The sequence below is a fragment of the Lontra canadensis genome, unplaced genomic scaffold, assembly GCF_010015895.1.
Source record: "Lontra canadensis isolate GAN:19392208 unplaced genomic scaffold, GSC_riverotter_1.0 scaffold105, whole genome shotgun sequence".
Taxonomy (NCBI): Eukaryota; Metazoa; Chordata; class Mammalia; order Carnivora; family Mustelidae; genus Lontra; species Lontra canadensis.
This window is the reverse complement of record NW_022631099.1, coordinates 2,140,134-2,159,832: the sequence shown is the minus strand read 5'-3', so window position 1 is coordinate 2,159,832 and position 19,699 is coordinate 2,140,134. Positions and strand designations below refer to the sequence as shown.

Here is a 19,699-nt window from a genome sequence, read left to right as displayed (position 1 = left end):
CTCTGTGGGTGCCTAGATCACCCACAAATTTCCTAAAAATTGAAGCAGTACAATCTGACTCTGGTACACCACTGCTTGACAGCTATAAACAATCAAAAGTTGGAATACTATTATTGCTAAAGCTTATCTCATTCTTGCACAAGCAGTAGCCCTCCAGGGACACGTGGACTAATGGGGAAGGAAACATTATCCAGTTTTACTTTTTTTGCTTAATAATTATTTATCAACATTTTTAGAACTGGTTTTACATAGACATATATCAGATTGCACATTTTAAATATGTGCAGTTTATTTTATTTCAGTTATATCTCAAAAAAACATTTTTAATGGTTTCAAGGGACTTCAAAAAATTGGAACATATTTACACTGTTTTGATCAATTGCATTTTTATGATAATTATAATGACTGAAAATTTTAAAGCTAGTCTTATGGTCGTAGAAGGTAAAATAATGATTCCATTGACATATATGTATTTTTAGGCAGAGAAATATGATAGCTCTATCAATAAGCTATTTAGGCATTAAAAAATACATTATTGGTGGGATGCCTGGCTGGTTCAGTTGGTAGAGCATGTGACTTTTAACCTCAGGGTCATGAGTTCAAGCCGCCCATATTGGGCATGGAGCCTACTTAAAATAAAATAAAAAATACATTATGGTAAAATTTTAATGTGGTGAAACATGGGGTGAAATTTGAGTCTGAATAGAAAAAAAGAATGATGTGAAACCATCATTAGAGAAGAGCCTATTCATGATTGATTGATTGATTGATTGATTTTAATAATCTCTACACCCAACATGGGGCTCAAACTCATGACCCAGAGATCAAGAGTCTCATGTTCTACCCACTAAGCCAGCCAGGTGCCCCATTTGTGTGTTTTTTTAAAGGGATGGTTGTAGGTATCAAATTGCTAGGATATTTAATTCAACTGACATAAACATTTTATGTTTAAAAGAATGACATAAACATTTGTTTTTGAGTGTATGAATTTATAATATGTCAGAAATTGCAGCCTTTGTACCTGTTTAAACTCTTGATGGTAAAAGGTTATCTGTCAACTAAAAAATGTGCAGGAAAGTCCATAGTTGTTCAATAATCATTTGGGAAGCACACTAACAAAAAAGATTGACTACTGGCAGCTTAGACAGCGGAAGCTTTTCCATAAAACCATCCCAACCTCCTGAAATGAAGGAATTGATTTTCCCTTTTCTGATTTCTGAGAATCTCTCTGAAGTATGAAACACATTTGAATATGGTTATTTGTAGATTGGTGGGGTTTTAACTGGTGCTTCTTGGACTGGGAACAAGGGGAAACATGGATGGTCACTACTCTCATAGGGTATGTGTCTCTATGCAAATTTCTGGGGCACGAAACTTCAGATTCTCTCTTCCTGACCCCCAAGAGGCTAAAAACAATTTGAACAGACTGCGGCCTTTTAAGAGTCTTAATAGGCTCTTCTTTGACTTCCATAAAACAAAATGCAGTAACCAGAGGTTTAGTGAACTTAATTAAAGTCCCCAATTCCCTACATGGGACTGAAGTAAAACACAACAAACAAAACAAAAAGCCAACCAAGCAAACAAACCTCCCCTCTACCCCATATTTAAGGGCTAGAGGTTTTTTGTTTGTTTGTTTGTTTGTTTAAGATTTTATTTATTTATTTGACAAAGCGAGAGAGATCACAAGCAGGCAGAGAGGCAGGCAGAGATCGGGGGAAGCAGGCTCCCGGCTGAGCAGAGAGCCTGATGCGGGAGTCGATCCCAGGACCCTGAGATCATGACCCGAGCTGAAGGCAGAGGCTTTAACCCACTGAGCCACCCAGGCTCAAAATCCTGTGTCCTGCACTTGCCAGTTAGAGGAAAGTTTGAAAGTCCCTTTGCTCCTCAGTGACATGGGGGATAAAAGACCTACCTTTTGGGGTACTTAGGAGGACGAAATAAGGTGAAGTGCTGGGTACCAAGTCCATGCCCGCTACATTATGGCGCTTCCTTATTTTCTAGCCCTTAGGTGGAGAAAGTCTGGGGGGATGGCATGGGCCAAACACAGATCCTCCTGCCAGCTTCCTTCCTTTCTTTCTTTTCTTTCTTTTTTTTTTTTTTTTTTAAAGAAAGTCAACAGGGGCGCCTGGGTGGCTCAGTGGGTTAACCCTCTGTCTTCAGCTCAGGTCATGATCTCAGGGTCCTGGGATCGAGTCCCGAATCAGGCTCTCTGCTCAGCGGGGAGCCTGCTTCCCCCGATCTCTCTGCCTGCCTCTCTGCCTACTTGTGATTTCTCTCTCTGTGTGTCAAATAAATAAATAAAATCTTTAAAAAAAAAAAGGTAATTAACAGTTTACAAAGTGCTCCCAAGGCTTTATTTCATTTAATCTATACAACTCCATTTTTAAAAAAAAATTTTTAAGGATACTGCATGTAAATTTATTTGTCTTCACAATGCTTAAGGCTTAATTTGTTGCAAGCCTTAGAGATAAAAAATAGATGAATAATTGTAGAATGCTTTTGATAGGTTACACATATGGCACACTCAAAAATTAGTATATGACTTTTGCTCAATCCTATGCAACTCAATACGGATTGTGAAAATAAAAATATTTTTTTTAAAGATTTTATTTATTTATTTGACAGAGATCCAAGTAGGCAGAGAGGCAGGCAGAGAGAGAGGAAGAAGCAGGCTCCCACTGAGAGAATCCGATGCAGGGCTCGATCCCAGGATCCCGAGATCATGACCTGAACTGAAGGCAGAGGCATTAACCCACTGAGCCACCGGGTGCCCCGAAAATAAACATATTTTTAAAATGGGGCACCTGGGTGGCTCAGTGGGTTAAGCCGATGCCTTTGGCTCAGGTCATGATCCCAGGGTCCTGGGATCAAGCCCCACATCAGGCTCTCTGCTCAGCAGGGAGCCTGCTTCCCTTCCTCTCTCTCTGCCTGCCTCTCTGCCTATTTGTGATCTCTGCCAAATAAATAAATAAAATCTTTAAAAAATACATATGTATATTTTTTATTTATTTATTTGACAGAGATGACAAGTAGTCAGAGAGGCAGGCAGAGAATGAGAGGGGGAAGCAAGCTCCCTGCTGAGCAGAGAGCTGGATGCCGGTAGATCTCAGGACCCTCACACATGACCTGAGCTGAAGGCAGAGGCTTAACCAACTGAGCCACCCAGGTGCCCCCAAATAAACCTATTTTTGATGTGATGAGCACTGGGTGTTACACCCAACTAATGAATCATTGAACACTTCATCAAAAACTAATGATGTACTATAAGTTGGCTAATTGAATTTATTTATTTTTTAAATTTAATTTATTTTTTCAGGGTTCCAAGATTCATTGTTTACGCACCACTCCAGGGCTCCATGCAGTCCATGCCCTCCTTAATACCCACCACCAGGCTCACCCATCCCCCCAACGCCCTCCCCTCCAAAACCCTCAGTTTGTTTCTCAGAGTCCACAGTCTTTCATGGTTCGTCTCCCCCTCCGATTTCCCCCAATTCACTTATCCATTCCTTCTCCTAATGTCCTCCGTGTTATTTCTTATGCTCCACAAGTAAGTGAAACCATATGATAATTGACTCTCTCTCCCTGACTTATTTCACTCAGCATAATCTCCTCCAGTCCCGTCCATGTTGGTACAAAAGTTGGGTGTTCATCCGTTCTGATGGAGGCGCCAGCTTCCTTTCAAGCAAAGAGACGTGATTCGGGGAGTCAACAGGCAGCAGGTGCCTGAGATCTGGCCTATAATTGGGGTAAACCTGACCCTCTCCCTTTCCTCAGGCCTCCTAGGCCAGAGGTCACCGAGGTTGGGCACACAGCTGGAGCAGCCAGAGGTGTCCAGCCCAAGAAACCACAACTAGTCCTCTCCTTCATGGCTCAGCTCAAGTGCCTCCTCTCCTAGGAGGCTTCTCAAAACCTTCTAGCCCCCCTCTCTCCTTCCCCCGAGACCCCTGTTACTCTGTCCCTCTCCTTGGAAAACCATGCCTTTCTCTCTTATGTTGGAGATTAAGGGCACAGGTTCCAGGGTCAGAGAGATCTGGGCTCTAATCCTCGCTGTGTGACCCAAGACAAGACACTTTAACCTCTCTGTGCCTCAGTTTCTCTTTAGTAACTTGGGAGCCATGTGTGTTGACAGTATGGTGTTTAGCACAACACCCACCACAAAAGGATGCCCATTTTTTATGATCACAGAGGTCTCCCTCTAAGAGTCTTGAGTGGGGGAGCTTTCTTGCAAAAAGCTCCTCACACAAAGTAAATAACAGGTAATCATGTCACTATTTTCAGAACAGCTGAGAGAGTGGGCGTGGGGCTCTCTCTCCCAGAATGGTGCCAACCCTCTTTGGTCTTCCTCACTCCATGCAAATTTCTCTTCAGCTCCAGATAATGACAGCCTGGAGTTTCCAGAGGCCGTGGAATGTCCAGCCACTGCCTTGCATAACCACAGAACCCGGGAACACTGGACAAGGAAGGGCCCTCCCAGACTGTTCACCCGAACAGCACCCCCATTGTAAGACAGGCAAACCAAGGTCCACACAGTAAGTCAGCACCCATGGGAAGAATGGTAAAGAATTCTAAAAATAGCCTCACCCCTTCCATTCACTTTCTCCTTGGTTTGTTTTATTTATTTATTTTTGCCATGACACTTTCCTCCCCTGACATCATGTCTTTATCTTTTTCCTCGTGTATCATCTGTTTCCCCACCAGATGTAAGCTCCATGAGAGCGGGAACATGGTCTTGTGCATGGAGGGATCCCTAGCATCTTGCCCAAGATCTGGCCCAAGTCAGTGTCCAGTAAATGTTTGTTGTATAGATAAATGAATTGGTTGTTTGTCCTTAGAGATTCAGACACAAGCATTCACTCATTTGCTCATCTATCCAACCTCTAATGAACACCTTCTGTGTGAGAGGTTTGTCTGAAAAATCCTGGTGAATGAGACAGTGCCCTTGCTCTCCAGCAGGTTCCTGATTAGGGAAGAGTAACCACCAGTGGCTAAGGACCTATTATATCCCAAGCTCTGGGCTGGCAGCATTATGTGCATTTTCTCTGTATGTGCAGCTACAGCAACAGCTGACTGATACAGGATTTAAATCAGGTTTCTCTGATTCAGTCTCACTAGGTTGTCCCACAGAGTTGATAGCTCTGATTCCTGTTTTCCCCACAAAAAACATTTTTTTAAATTAAATTCAGTTGATTAACATATAATACATTATTTGTTTCAAGGGTACAGGTCTGTGATCCATCAGTCTTATCTAATACCCAGTCCTCATTACAACACATACCCTCCCCAGTGTCCATCACCCAGTTACCCCATTCCCCTCACTCACTCTCCCCTCCAGCAACCCTCATTTTGTTTCCTGAGATTAAGAGTCTCTTATGGTTTGTCTCCCTCTCTGGTTTCGTCTTTCCCTCCCTTCCCCTATGATCCTCTGTCTTGTTTCTCAAATTCCTCATATCAGTGAGATCATATGATAATTGTCTTTCTCTGATTGATTTATTTCGCTTAACATAATACCCTCTAGTTCCATCCACATCATTGCAAATGGCAAGATTTTTTTTCTGATGGCTGCATAATATTCCATTGTATGTATACACCACATCTTCCTTATCCATTCATCTGTTGGTGGACATCTAGGTTCTTTCCATAGTTTGGCTATTGTGGACATTGCTGCTATAAACATTGAGGGGCATGTGCCCATTTGGATCACTACATTTGTATCTTTAGGGTAAATACCCAGTGGTGCCATTGCTGGGTCACAGGGTAGCTCTATTTTCAACTTTCTGAGGAACCTCCATACTGCTTTCCAGAGTAGCTGCATCAGCTTTCATTCCCACCATGAGTGTAGGAGGGTTCCTCTTTCTCAGCATCTTCGCCAACATCTGTTGTTTCCTGACTTGTTAATTTCAGCCATTCTGACTAGTGTGAGGTCGTATCTCATTGTCCCCACAAAACGTCTTGAGGTGTTCGTCCCCGGGAGCAGAGAGGAAGATGCTGGGAAAGAGATTGAGAGATGTGTCCCTGAGAACCTCCTGCATATTAAATTTGAGCTTCCCCTGCAGTCCCCGACTCTGGCAGCTAGAGAAAAGCACAAATAATAAAAATCCCAACCATTCACAGAGTCCTAGACAGTTCTTCAAAGGGATTTTGTGTAAGTTATTGCATTTACATGCCTCAAACTGTCCGAGAGGGTAGTCAGGGCTGGCATTATTACAACCAATTTAGAGCTGAGGAAATAAAGCTCAGAGAGGTGAAGTGAGATGTCCCGGTTACAAAGCTTCATCTAAACGCGGATCCCTTGGTTTCTAGCTCTGAGCTCCTTCCAGACACCCTATTTCTTCTGTGTCCTTGACAGAGACCATCATCTGAGCGCTTCCCTGTGGGAGGCATAGCATCATGGGACACACATGCCGCAGCCCAGAGGCTGGAGCGTGGGAAGCAGAGCAGGATGCTTTGAACCCCACTTTATCAATATCCAGCTGAGTTTTCCCATTCCTCTCAACTTTCCCTGCCCCCCTCCCTCAAGGTCTTTTCTTCCGGCCTTCATCCAACATCCAATCAAGGTGGAGATAATGCAACTATTTTCTAGATGCCACAGAGATCAGAATCTGCTCTTTGCAAACAGCAAAAGCTGTTGGTGCAGCAGAAATGGAGCAATGAGGTAAAGGTTGTCAGCTAAAGCCTCCTCAGCCATTTGACTTATGACATTCGGCAGTCCACCCACACCACTGTTTCCTCTTACAATAAATGAGAATCCTCCCATGACGGCAGGGCTGTGACCAACACCTCTCCTTCCCCCGCACATCTTTGCCCCTGCTAACTCCACTCATCTTCTCGGTCTACTACTTTTACCACTTCCTCAGAAAAACCTTCCCCTGAGGCCAAATTGTCTTCCTGCCCAACTTCTTTGACATCGTTTCCTTCCCAGCATTCACTACAACTTCTATTTCTACCATTACCATTCTGTTTTCTGGCTTTGTTTTCTAGCAGGGGGCCTGCTACATAGTAAGTACTCAGTATATATTTGTTGGATGAGTGAATGAATGAATCTGCTTTCCTCCTCTCATCCCTCCTGCCTCCCCCCCCCACCCGCCCCACACAGTTCCCAGGGGTGGTAAGGCGATGATGAACTATAAGCTGGGAATTCTTGGGCAAGGGTGGATGGCTGTGATCTCTGCTGCCCTATCCCTGCCACACTGGTCTTGCTATTCGGAGAACATGCCAATCTCATTCCTGCCTGAGGGCTTTGCATTTGCGAGCCCTCTCTCTGGAATGTTCTTTCCAGACACAAGTTGGCTTCATCCTTCATTTCCATCACATCTCTGCTCACATGCTGCCTCTTCAGGGAGGTCTTTGCTGACTGCTATTTCTGAAGTAATCCTTCTCAGTCTCCCTCATCCATTGTTCTCACACCTTTACCCCCATCTTCATAGCTCTTCTCACGACTGGATGGTAAGTTTCACATTGTTGGTTGACTTATTTATTGTCTTTCTCCTACACGAGAATATATACTCTATGAAGTCAGAGTCTTTCTTTACTTTATTCAGTTCTGGCACATAGTAAATGCTCAATGAATATTTATCAAATGATTGATTGATTGATTGATTGATGAAAAGGGAGGTGAAAAAAACAGCTTTTCTTTTTAAAATAAAGCCCTGAATTCTTCACGTCAGATCAAGGAATAATTTCTAGGAAGGAGCAGAGAATATAGTACATGGTAGGGTCAGGAAGCCTGGGGAGTGGAGCAACTGTTTTCAGAAAATCTCACTTCTCTTTCTCCGGGAGTGTCTTAGACCTGGTAACTGATCCCTGAAAAAGAGTTCTTTTTTTTTTTTTTAAGATTTTTAAAATTTATTTATTCGACAGACAGAGATCACAAGTAGGCAGAGAGGCAGGCAGGGAGAAAGAGAGAGAGGAGGAAGCAGGTTGCCTGCTGAGCAGAGAGCCCGATGTGGGGCTTGATCCCATGACCCTGAGATCATGACCTGAGTTGAAGGCAGAGTCTTTAACTCACTGAACCACCCAGGCGCCCCTGAAAAAGAGTTCTTTATTTTAGAGAAATAATACTGGGGTGCCTGGGTGGCTCAGCCGGTTAAGCATCTCTCTTTGGCTCAGGTCATGATCCTGGAGTCCCGGGATGGAGTCCCAGCATTGGGTGCCTACTTCTCCCTCTCCCCCTGCTTGGGCTCTCTGTTTCTCTCTCTTTCTGTCAAATGAATACAGAAAATCTTTTAGGGGCACCTGGGTGGCTCAGTGGGTTAAAGTCTCTGCCTTCGGCTCAGGTCATGATCCCAGGGTCCTGGGCTCGATCGAGCCCTGCATCAGGCTCTCTGCTCGGCGCGGAGCCTGCTTCCTCCTCTCTCTCTGCCTGCCTCTCTGCCTACTGGTGATCTCTGTCTGTCAAAGAAATGAATAAAATCTTAAAAAAAAGAAAATCTTTTAAAAAGAGAAAGCGAGAGAAGCAATGTCCCCGGAGGCCCAGCCACCTGCTTGTATCCCTGGCAGCATCCGCCCTTCACAGAGAAATGATATGCAGAAAAGCACTGACCCTTGAGCTTCCTCCTCTGAGCTTCAGGTTCCTCATCTGTGAAATGGGGAAAATGTACACACCTACCTCCCCAGAGTGTTGGGATGACAGGAAGATCACGTAGGTGAAAGCCCTGTGTGACCTGTACTGTCCAGTGCACTTCCTACTATGCCTCGGGAAGAGGGAGCATGTGGAGTCAGGTTGGCCTGGGGTGGCGTTCCCGCTCTACCACTCGCTGGCCGTGTGGCCTTGGGTAAGTGGTGACCTTTCTCTGAGCCTTGGCTTCCTTATCTGTTCAGTGGGACCATGACTTGTACCTACAATTTCCAAGCTTGTTTTGGAAGTTCAGTAAGAATCAAGTGAGATCATGTAAGTGTCTGGCTCACAGTGGGTAACTCAGCAAATGTTCCTCAGAGGCACACACAGCCCTTAACCTACCCCGGGTGGCTCAGTCAGCGAAGTGTTCAATTCTTGATACCGGCGCAGGTCATGATCTCAGGGTCATGAGATCAAGCCCTGCATCAGGCTGTGCATTGGGCATGAAACCTGGTTAAGATTCTGTCTCTCTCTCCCCCTCCCCACTTTGCTCCTCTTCCACTCTCTGCTCCCACTCTCTCTCTAAAAAAAAGATACTCTGGGTAACAAAGTGTTCTTAGTCTGAGAGAGAAAGCAGACAACGATGATTTCTTTCTCTCCAGTTTCTCTTCGGAGAGAGGTAATCACTGGCCAGAACCCATGCAGAGGACAGGCAGCCAAATGCAACCTCCCACATGGAGTTTCCGAAAAGTGTGAGCGCAGAGTTGCATAACCTGTCCCTGAGAGTATCTCTCCTAAAGTGTTTTCATCAAACATTCCCTGAAAGGGATCACGTGGTGGCCTAGGGAAGGAGTGGGCAGCCTAGGGAAGGAGGAAAGGAGAAAAGAGAAGGAGTTGGAGAACCCTGCGGGTGGGGTGGAATTAAGAAAGGAAGGTACCACATTTACTGAACTCCTACTGTATGCCAGGCACTGGGTTCACGCTATCTGACACCCACTTAGATCTTCCCCATAAATCTGAGAGATCAGATGTTACCATTCCCGCATTCCAAGGGAAGAAATAATAATTAATATTGCTAATGTTTACCTAATGCTGACTGCCTATCAGATAGTAGTAGCGTGAGCACATATTTGATCCTCAGGACAAACCAAATCATGGGTACTATTCTTATCATCATTTTAATAGAGAAGGAGACTGAGAGTCAGAAATGAAGTAGCTTCCCCAAGGTCACCTAGCAAGATAGTAGTGGGGCTAGGATTTGAATATAAGTGGGGCTCAAAGCCCACAGACCTGTATGAGGACATCCCCCAAGGGATTTATGCGGAACGTGATCCCAACAAGAATTGGCCGTATAAACCCACAGTGGGAGTTCGGTGTGGAAATGACATAAGTGACCAAGTAACCAGAGGCACTCTTCTTCTCTGCACCCGGAGGACAGTTTGTCCCAGCTTGTGGCTGTTTGTCATTCAGTCTCTGACCTGAAGTTTAAAATTTCATTCCTAAGTTTGGAACCACAAACCCAGCAGCGTGGGAAGGGCCCTTGGAGATCAGCTATTCTAGTCCAACGCCCTCAGATTACAGATGGGAAAAAACCCTGAGACCTCAAGAGAGCCGTGGACATGGCAAGGTCACAGAGCAATTTTCTGTTAGAAGAGGATTTCGTTTGAGGTCAAATACAGATCATCTTGTTCTGTAATTACCAAATGTTGGCTCTACCTCTGAATCACTTGGGGAGCTCTTTATACATCCAGATTTCTGCGTTCTGCTTCTGGCGATTCAGATTTTGGTTTGCAACAAGGCCTGGGAATCGGACAATATAATATGTTCCTCGGCTGATTCAGGTGGCACAAGGCCAGGGACTGCATTTGGAAGTTGGAGTCCAGTTCTCCTCCATCATTTTATACTTTGGCATACTAAGACGGGTCTTGCCCAAGGTCTTATGGCAGGTCACTGGGGCCCTAGTTCAGGCTTTGTGATCATTCTTCTTCTCTAGGCTTCCTGTGGTCAGATTCTCAAAATGGGCCAAGGAGTTTGGCTAAGGGAGTTACTGTGGTTTTCCCCAGCTCTTGGTTTCCTTGTTGTAACCCAGATTAAGACAGAGAATGGTGCTCCATTTCCCAAGCTTGGAAAGATGGAATTCAAGAGCTGAAATCCTACAGGTAAAAGGAAACTGCAACAGGCTGTCCTCAGGCCCACGGGGCTTTCCCAAGGCAAGCTCTAGGCTCCAGGAATGACGTCAGACCCCAACTATTTAGTGCCCTAACACCTCAGGCTACCTGCATTTTCCATCGCCAGAGAATGGCTAGGGAGCACTTTCCGTCTGTGGGAGGTGATGGGTGGAGAGGGCCCAGCTGTGATGTGAGGCGGAGCCTGACTCAGGAGGAGCCAAACATTCCCGAACCTGAAAGACCAAGCTGCGTGCGGGAACTGAGTCAAACCTCTCAAGCACTTTTACTGAGCTTCTCCCTACTCCACCACTTATTTCGTGCGTCCCCCCCCTCTCTTTGGGGAAGGTTATTTGGGTTTTGGAGTGTGGTGTCTTGGGTTCAAATCCCTGCTCAGTTTCTCAGGAGCTGCCTTACCTACGTAGGGTCACACTTCCTTTCTAGGCCTCTGTTTCTTCACCTTTAAAAAAGATGGGTAATACACACTTTCTCGGATCGTGAGGATTAAACAAGATCACGTATGTATTTGATAAACAGAAGATGTTTTCTCAGAAAATGGGTCATCAGTGGACCAGAGGGATTTGAATATATTTTTGTTGATCCAAATTGAGGCGCCTTAAAGAATGGTTGAGCTGGAAAGCACCTCAAATCTTTGGGTCTTAAGGACTTCCAAACTGGAATTCAAGGGAACTGTTTATGGTATTTCTAAATGATAAGGGAAACCACATACTTACTCTTGATATAGTCTCACTTTACTTTTGTCTGGAATAGTATCAACTCAAGGTGATAAATATGATTATCACATGCTGTTCAGAGTTCTGATTGGCAGTTACATGTGTCTTTGATAAGTTTTTTTTAATGGGGAACTAATTAGTAGAGGGTAGACTGAATGTTGGCAAACGTTAATGTTGTCTAACTCCTCATTTCGTAATCAGGGAAGCTGGGGTTTAAGAAGGAAGTGGCTTGCTAGTCACGCAGCTCATAGAGCTGGCTCTAAAACCCACATTCTTTCCCCGGAATCAGTTACTTCCCTTCTTTCCATTCTGAAGAAGGGGGATCTAGGCTCAATGAAGTTGAGGGGTTTGGGTCGGCTGGGACAGGAATAAAGTGATTCATCAATTTGCTGTTACTCTTTCTGTTTTGACTCATTCAGCAAATATTTACTGACTGCGTACACTCTGTGGACTCAGAGGAGAAGGTGGAGAGAAAACAGTTACGGTGGCAGGCAGGGTCAGAATGTGCCTCCGGGTATGACTTCAGAACCTGTCCTTTTTTCTATTTTGAATATATATGTATATATAAATATAAATGAATACCTATGTTATAAAGCACCCACTACATTGCCTCCTAATAATCAGGTTGTGTCAGAGGGCAGGGATTGTCCCAGTCATACGTGTCCAAACCTTCCTGGCACCCAGCAGCAGGTTCATTTAAAGTTATCCCGGACTCTTACTAGGAGAAAGAAAATAGAACCTATATTTAGAGACTCATTAATTCTTAAACTTCTTTACCTGGCTCTTGCCTACCCTCTCCCTACTACTCTCCAGGTTGCCCCGCTTTTCTTCAAGATTCCCCTGTAGGGGGCACGCAAGCTCTACCGCTCTTGTGCCTCACTTCCGTTCGCCTTCACCCTTCATCTTGCGCATGTGCAAACTTCCCTTCCCGGCGGCCGTACACCGGTGGAGTTGACTGGGCCAAAGATTGCACCCACTACGCCTGCGCACTCTAGGCTCCGCCCCCTCCACCGCCGTCCCCGGAAACGCTTCCTTCCTACGCCGTCGCCGCTGCTGCAGCCGTCGTCGTTGGACCTTTGCCTCTCTAGGCCGGTAGGGCTTCTCCTCCATGGTCCTGTCTGTCAGCGCTGTTTGGGGAACCAGCCGGTGAGGCTGGGCCGCGCTCGGACACTTCGACCCTCGAGTCGGTCACCGGTGAGTGAGCCCCGAAGGAGCCTGCGGACGGGCGGGCCCGAGCAGCTGGAATGGGCAGGATTTTCCCTCACTCTGGGAATGGGTCTGTCCGCCCCGCCCTTACCCCCCCTCCCGGAATGGGCTCGCCCCTTCAGTCCCAGTTCCTCCTCCCGGGCGGGGCGGTGTTGCTATGGTGACGGCCTGCTGGCTGAGGCCCGGCGTGTGTCCTCGCAGGTGCCAGGGCGGCCCTGGGCCCATGGCGCGGCAGCGCTGACCCAGGCCCCGGGTGGCGGCCGGGCCCCGAGGGCCGGCATGGCAGGCCAGTTCCGCAGCTACGTGTGGGACCCGTTGTTGATCCTGTCGCAGATCGTCCTCATGCAGACCGTCTATTACGGCTCGCTGGGCCTGTGGCTGGCGCTGGTGGATGGGCTGGTGCGCAGCAGCCCCTCGCTGGATCAGATGTTCGACGCCGAGGTAGGGTCACCAGGACGGCGCGGTTTGAGTCTCGGCCTCATGGGGTGTGCTTTGTGGGTCCGACACCGCTCCCTCCTCATCCCCCCCACCCCGGGATCTAGACGTGGCTGGACCACCATCTCACTCTGTGACCCAGGGAAAGGGACCTCTTCTTTCTGAGCCTCAGGTGCCCCATCCATGAAAATGAAAGCACTGAGAACAAAGGCAGATTATTAGTACAGAGGAAAGGGCGTGGATATCCTAAGGAACAGTCCTGCATTCCAGGCAACGTGATGCATCTCCTTTCTGACACTCTGAGAAAGTGACTTCACTTCCCTGGCTGCAGATTTTCAGGTGCCAAATTGAAGAGAGGGAGGATGAAAGAGCACTCATGGAGGTATTATGGAAACAGCCTAGACTTTGGAATCAGGCCTCTGTTTAAATTCCTCTTACTACCTGTGTGATGTGGGGCAAGTGCTGTCCCCTCTGAACCAACGTGTTCCTGTGTGCAAAAGCATGGCAGAGCTCATGGATTGCAATACAAAGAGCCTGTACTTTGGATTCAAAAAGGTTCAGCGTCCCATCTAGTCTAAATATACTAACCATGGGGATTTGGGCAAGTTGCTTCACCTTTCTGAGCCTGTTTTCTTTCCCGGAAACTGGGCGGAATAATTCTCAGCACAATGTTATGAGACCCAGAGACCCCGGAGGTATCTAGGAAGGTGAAAGTGCTTTATCAAATAATGGAGGGCTAGGAAATGGTTGCATTTGAGAGGCAGCTATGGTGTATGGTAATGAGCACAGCTCTCGGGGCCAGGAGATCGGGAGATCGGGAGATCCGGAATGCAATCTTTGCTCCTGCTGCTGTTCTCTGTGTGGCGCTTGGGCAAGGTATTATCCAAAAAGGGGTAACAGTAATGTTAACGATAGCTTTTCGAGGCTGTTGTGAGGATTACGGGAGATTATCGAAGTCTGAGGTCTTTGTAAGCTGACGGTGCTGGGAAGATGTTGGTATTCAGTAGTATTGTCTTGAGAGTGGTGGAAGTTGCACACACACTGGGTGCCCAGTAGTAGCCTATTAGAAGCCTCTGTCCTCCTGGGAATGGCCTTTGGGAGTCCTGGGCATTGTTGAAGAGCCATCTCTCGCACACGGCCTGGATCCTAGAGCAGGGGTTGGTGGACCTTGAAGGACAAGATAGTAAAGGTTTTAGGTCACAACTACTGGACACCGCCACTGCAGTGCAAAAGTAGCCAGAGACAGTACTAAGCAAATAGGTGTGGTAGCGTTTCTGAAACACCTTTTTTACAAAACTACGTGTCTGACTGGTGGGGCCTCAGTTTGCCAAACCCTGTCTTAGTCCTTACTCTTGCTGTTTACTTTGTCACTTTGGGCAAATTACTTAACATCTCTGAACTTTTGCTTTTCCTTTGTAAGTCTCTTCTTGGCTGCTGTTTGGGGTCAAACGAGATACCATAGTGGGTGTCTGTGAAAGCACCTTGTTGGAAATAGACTGCCATACAGATGCAGGGCCCTGTTGTCTTCTGTGCTGTGGGAAGAATGCGTTTTCCTTAGGAGGTCCTGGAGCCTGGAGCTCTGCCAAGCCAAGTCACTTTTCCATCATATTTCCATTTGTGATTCCCCCTCAGATCCTGGGCTTTTCCACCCCTCCAGGCCGGCTCTCCATGATGTCCTTCATCCTCAACGCCCTTACCTGGTGAGTATCACCAGTTTCACTTTCCAGCTTTTGGGGTCCTAGCACTGGAACTAACTTCCTAAATTCGGGCATGAGACAGGCTGGCACTTGTTCCTGGGGAGTGGTGGACTAAATTGGGTGGCAAAGGCCAGTTCTGGGACTGGCTTCATTATAGGGCTCCTTCCATTATGATTTTGCTTTAGCTGGAAAGCTGTTACATCACTCTGCATGCTGCCTGTGGGATAGCTTCCATCTCAGATCACTTCCCTGTTGTAGAACAAGGTGAGGAAGGGATTGGACTGGTAGTCAGGAGAAGTCAGTTCTGTTCTTGGTCCGTGTGCCATTGGCCAAATTACTTCCTTCCTCTCTAGGCCTCGGGCTCCTCGTCAGTACACCTGAGAGCTTTGACTGGGTAACATTTAAGGCCACTTGTGACCATTGCCTGCCCCTTGAGAGGCAGTGTGGCATAACGATTAAGATCTCAGCTTCTGAAGGCAGACTCACTTGGCTTTGAATCTCAGCTTTCCCACTAGTCTAGGGACTTTGGACAGTTGATCTATCTAGGCCCCAATTTCCTCATCAGTAAAATGAGGCAAATGATATTACCCGTCTCATAGTTGTAAGGGTTGAATGAATTCATTCATGGGAAGTACTTGGAACGGCACCTTGCACATTACTGTTCTTGACATTACACTGGAGATTGAAAATGGGTGGACTGACTGTGACCTGAATTTGGCTCCTGGATATGTTCTGTTTGGCATCCCACAAATAGTGTTTAAAATATTTTTCCATTTAGTTGAAAGTCAGGATGTTTTATATATAAAATCCAGATTTCTGGCTTCTTTTGAAAAATGGGAAGATCATTTGATTCCAGGCCAACCTTCCAACATGAGGATTTGTCCAGCTGCAAGTAGCTTGTTGTCCCCACTTTCAGTGGCCCTTGTATGCTTCAGGGTGCCACAGTCCCCACAGTCCCTAGGATTCCCCTGAGGGACAGTTACTATTTCTCATCAAGCTTGTACTTTTGTTTTTCTTCTACTCAGCCTGGTTTCCCTCCCAGCATTACCTGCCAGCTCCCTCTAGGCATCTAACAATGTAACCCTTGCTTCACACTTCTCTTGCTTGCTTCTGACCACTAGGCTGTTATCTTGATTGTCTCTACTCCCCAGATGATCTAAGGCCAGGACAACTCAGTGATAACTCACTGCTGTCCTCTCCCCACAGTGCCCTGGGCTTGCTGTACTTCATCCGGCGAGGGAAGCAGTGTCTGGATTTCACTGTCACTGTCCATTTCTTTCACCTCCTGGGCTGCTGGTTCTACAGCTCCCGTTTCCCCTCGGCGCTGACCTGGTGGCTGGTCCAAGCCGTGTGCATTGCACTCATGGCTGTCATCGGGGAGTACCTGTGCATGCGGACGGAGCTCAAGGAGATCCCCCTCAACTCAGCCCCTAAATCCAATGTCTAGAATTGGGTCCTTTGGACACCTGGCTGGGCACTTGGCCCCACCCTCCCACCCCACCTCCCCCAACACCTTGGGCTGCTCAGATCCTCCAGACGAGGTCCAGCCCAGGTCTGAGGGGAACCCTGGAAATGTGAAGTCTCTGTTGGTGTGGGAGAGATAGTGAGGCCCCGTCAAGAAGGCAGGTAGCAGTCAGGACCACAGCTGCAAGAATGGCCTCTGTCTGCTGAAGCCTGGCTGTCTGGGAGGTCAGCAAGGGGACCTCTGTCAGGGTAATAACAGAATTGGAACCATGTCATTCTTGAGCCACCATACCTGTCACCAGCCTGTTATTTTAAAAAAAGAACCAAATCAAGGATATCTGATTGGAGCAAACCACTCTTCTAGTCATCTGTCTTACCTTCCCGGGACAGCTGTTAACCTTTGCCATGTTGCTGAACTGCAGCTATTCTGTTCGGAGAAACATTCGGTTTCTGGATCCATAGCCACAGAGAGAGACAGAGGTACAAAGTATTAGGCTGCGGTCGGGGAGAGGACAGCAGATGGAGGCATCAAGCACAAGGAAAATGCACAACCTGTGTCCTGCTATACGCATGTGTGCACACACCCATGAACCCATGACTAACTTTCTTCCAGTTCTCTCTACCGGGTCCCCACCTGCTGCCAGCTTTGGACAGAGCAGGCCACAGGACCCAGAGAAGAGGCCCAGCATCGCTCCTGGTCCACCCTTCATGACAGAGTCACTGCCTCTTCTCTAGGAATGACTAGGCACCCCAGCTCCCACCGGACCTCACTTCTGGCAATAGGTCCTTTTTCCTGCCTTCCTGGGAATTCTGCAGTGGGAAGGGTATGATGGGTGCCCAGAGACAGGAAGCCCAGCCTTCCAACTTGGGTTGTGCTGATAGTGCTGAGGCAAATAGGAGTTTGCTGCTAAGATTTCTGTTTGGGGTGGCATGTCCTCTGTGAGGGGCTTGCAGCTGTCCCTCCTGTGTACATAAATACAGTATTTTCCACGGTTCTGCCTGTGCTTGCTTTGTACTGCTGTGGCTGGGCCGGTGAGAGACCTGCACAGCCAGACAGGGTAGCTATAAAGAATGATTAGGCCACCTCCTCCTCTTCTAGACCCCAGATTGTTCTTCTATTTGGTTAAAATACGAAGTGTGGGGAATTCCTGTCCTACCCCTCCATCTACGGCCACCTCTGCTCTGCCTTGGGTGAGCTGCCATGACTGAGTTTTCTTTTTCTAGCCAGTGATTTCTCAGTGTGTCCAGTGGAACACTCTTGGTCTAGACCCACTTCTGTACTGAAACCATCAGTGTTCCTCTTCGAGTCGTCTGGAGTCTGCCAAAAGCGTGGTCAGCTTTCAGCTTTGCAGTGTTAAGGCTTCACAGATGAGTTTTGCCCTCTGCCCACGAAGCCTTTCTAGCTTCCTGGCTCCCAGCGCTGCAGAGTAGGGAGGTGAGGCTGACAGGATGAAGGTTGAAGAGTGAACATGTTTGTGGGAGACAGGGAGGGTGCTAGGGTGAGGCACTACAGTAACTCGGTGCTCTGGCCAAGCTGGAAGGAAGCAGCTTGTTAATGGGGCTTGAATCCTGGCTTCACAGTCTAGCAGATAAGGCCAACTGAGGTGACTTCCCCTGGGTTGGTGGATTTCCCCTAGACACCACAAACCGTAAAGGCATGTGGCTAACGTTTTTTGGGGAAGGTCACCAGAGCACAGGTCATGTGGCTGTTGTCTCCCTGGGTCAGCTGGGGGCTGGTTGCTCCAGCTGTGTTGGCACACATCTTTGGGAGTTTCCCTTGGAGACTTGTGCCTGTCCTGTGTATCTTCTGTAATGACAGACTTTGCCCCTGGAGTGGTAATTTGGTTTTTAGAAACTGCCAGAAGTCAGGGGAGCCAACTTTTTTCCTCCAACAACAGGGTGACAGAGCCGGGTGACAGGAGTGAAATATGTGTGACCTTCATGAAATTATTTTTTTTTTAAATTTTATCTATTTGAGAGAGGGAGAGAGCATGAGCCAAGTGGAGAGGCAGAGGGAGCAGCAGATTCCTCACTGAGCAGGGAACCCCATGTGGCGCTCAATCCCAGAACCCCAGGATCATGACCTGAGCTGCCCCCAAAATTGTTGTGATTTTCTAAAATAACAATAAAAGCAGTGTCTAGAGGCAAGTTCCAGAGAGAACTGGACAGTGGCAGGGACATGTTTGTCATTTCACTTATTTTATTTTTTAATATATATATTATTAAAGTATTTATTTATTTTAGGGAGAGAGAATTCCAAGCAGACTCTGCTGAGCAGGGAACCCGATGTGGGGCTCGATCTCATGACCCTGAGATCACAACCGAAGCTGAAAGCAAGAGTCTGATGCCCAACTGGCAGCACCACCCAAGTGCCCCGTTTGTCATTTTAGTAATAAATAGCTGTGCTTGATAGATGTCCAGCAGTGGGCTAAGTGTGTTACATGTTGTTTTCTTACTCTTCACAGCAACCCTCAGAAGTAGGAAATATCATCTGTATCTTACAGATGTGGAAACGAAGGCATTTGCCCAAGGTTACGTGTTAGGAACTGTCATACCCAGGGTTTGGGCTCTGGTTCTAACAAACTCATTCTGAAAACATTAAAGGATGTGCAAGTTCTTCAGTTTTAGTCTTTCACCTCTCACCTCTGCCTTCCACTGTATTTTTTTTTTTTAAATACAAAGGATATGTAGTGCTTTGTCAACACTTGAGTTTTCCAAGAAGAACTGATAGACTATATTAAATATGGCCACAGAGTCCCAAGTGAACAGATGAATGTAGGAAATGGTTTTATTTCCAAAGAATAAAGGAAAGTTAGCTCTACCTCGCCACTGAGTTGGTGTATCTCTTGACTTTCTAGGGTATCTGAAGCGTGGACTTCCTTTCATTCCCCACCCCCTAGCCCCCACTACCTCAGGTTCCATTTGGAGAGAGGGGGGGAGACTACTGCATAGCTGGTGCTCAGAATAGTTTATGACCCAGAGGGAAGATGGGAAAGGAGAAAGGGATGTCTAGCTCAGGGGGTGCCCCTAGCTCCCAGTTCTAGGCAGTCCTGTCTGGATCAGAGCCAAATGGAGGCTGGCTGGGATTGCAGCCAGCCGATGCCAGGGGGTGGGGTGGGAAGGCCCCCATGAATCCTGTCGGGTGTGCACAGTTCAAACATGCTCCCCTGGAAGCTCTTCGGCTGCTCAGTGACTTCCCAGATCAGAGTAGCTTCCTCTAGCGGGCCCAGGGGGCAGTCCGTGCACAGACATGGATTTCCTTCCTGTATCTGTAGCCCAAGGAGCACAGAGCTTCAGGGGCAGGTGCAGTATGGGCAGACTGAGGGCACAGGAGAGGCCCTCTGTGTAGAGGGAATTAAAGCCTTGCTTGAGGATTTTTTTGTAGGAAAGTAGCAAGTGGTGGTGAAAACAACGTTGAGACAGGAATGGGTAGGGGTTGCTGAG

General features: G+C 47.2%; 2 protein-coding genes across 3 annotated transcripts in view; both read left to right on the top strand.

Annotated features, from left to right (window-relative positions):
- The first annotated feature begins 12,653 nt into the window (after positions 1-12,653).
- SYS1 (SYS1 golgi trafficking protein) overlaps positions 12,654-19,699 on the top strand; it is a 38,571-nt gene continuing 31,525 nt past the window's right edge. The window contains exons 1-3 of one of the 2 annotated variants that reach the window (XM_032838680.1): positions 12,662-13,100; positions 14,727-14,794; positions 15,998-17,250. In XM_032838680.1, coding sequence (XP_032694571.1) covers positions 12,726-13,100; positions 14,727-14,794; positions 15,998-16,238 — 684 coding nt within the window. In that variant the 5' untranslated portion in view covers positions 12,662-12,725 and the 3' untranslated portion in view covers positions 16,239-17,250. Of the gene's footprint in view, positions 13,101-14,726; positions 14,795-15,997; positions 17,251-19,699 lie in introns of those variants that run through there. The other variant, XM_032838682.1, reaches the window with a different exon arrangement.
- Positions 12,999-19,699, top strand: part of DBNDD2 (dysbindin domain containing 2) — a 40,598-nt gene continuing 33,897 nt past the window's right edge. The window contains exon 1 of the mRNA XM_032838686.1: positions 12,999-13,100. The gene's annotated coding sequence lies outside the window, so the exon portion shown is untranslated. The remainder of the gene's footprint in view (positions 13,101-19,699) is intronic.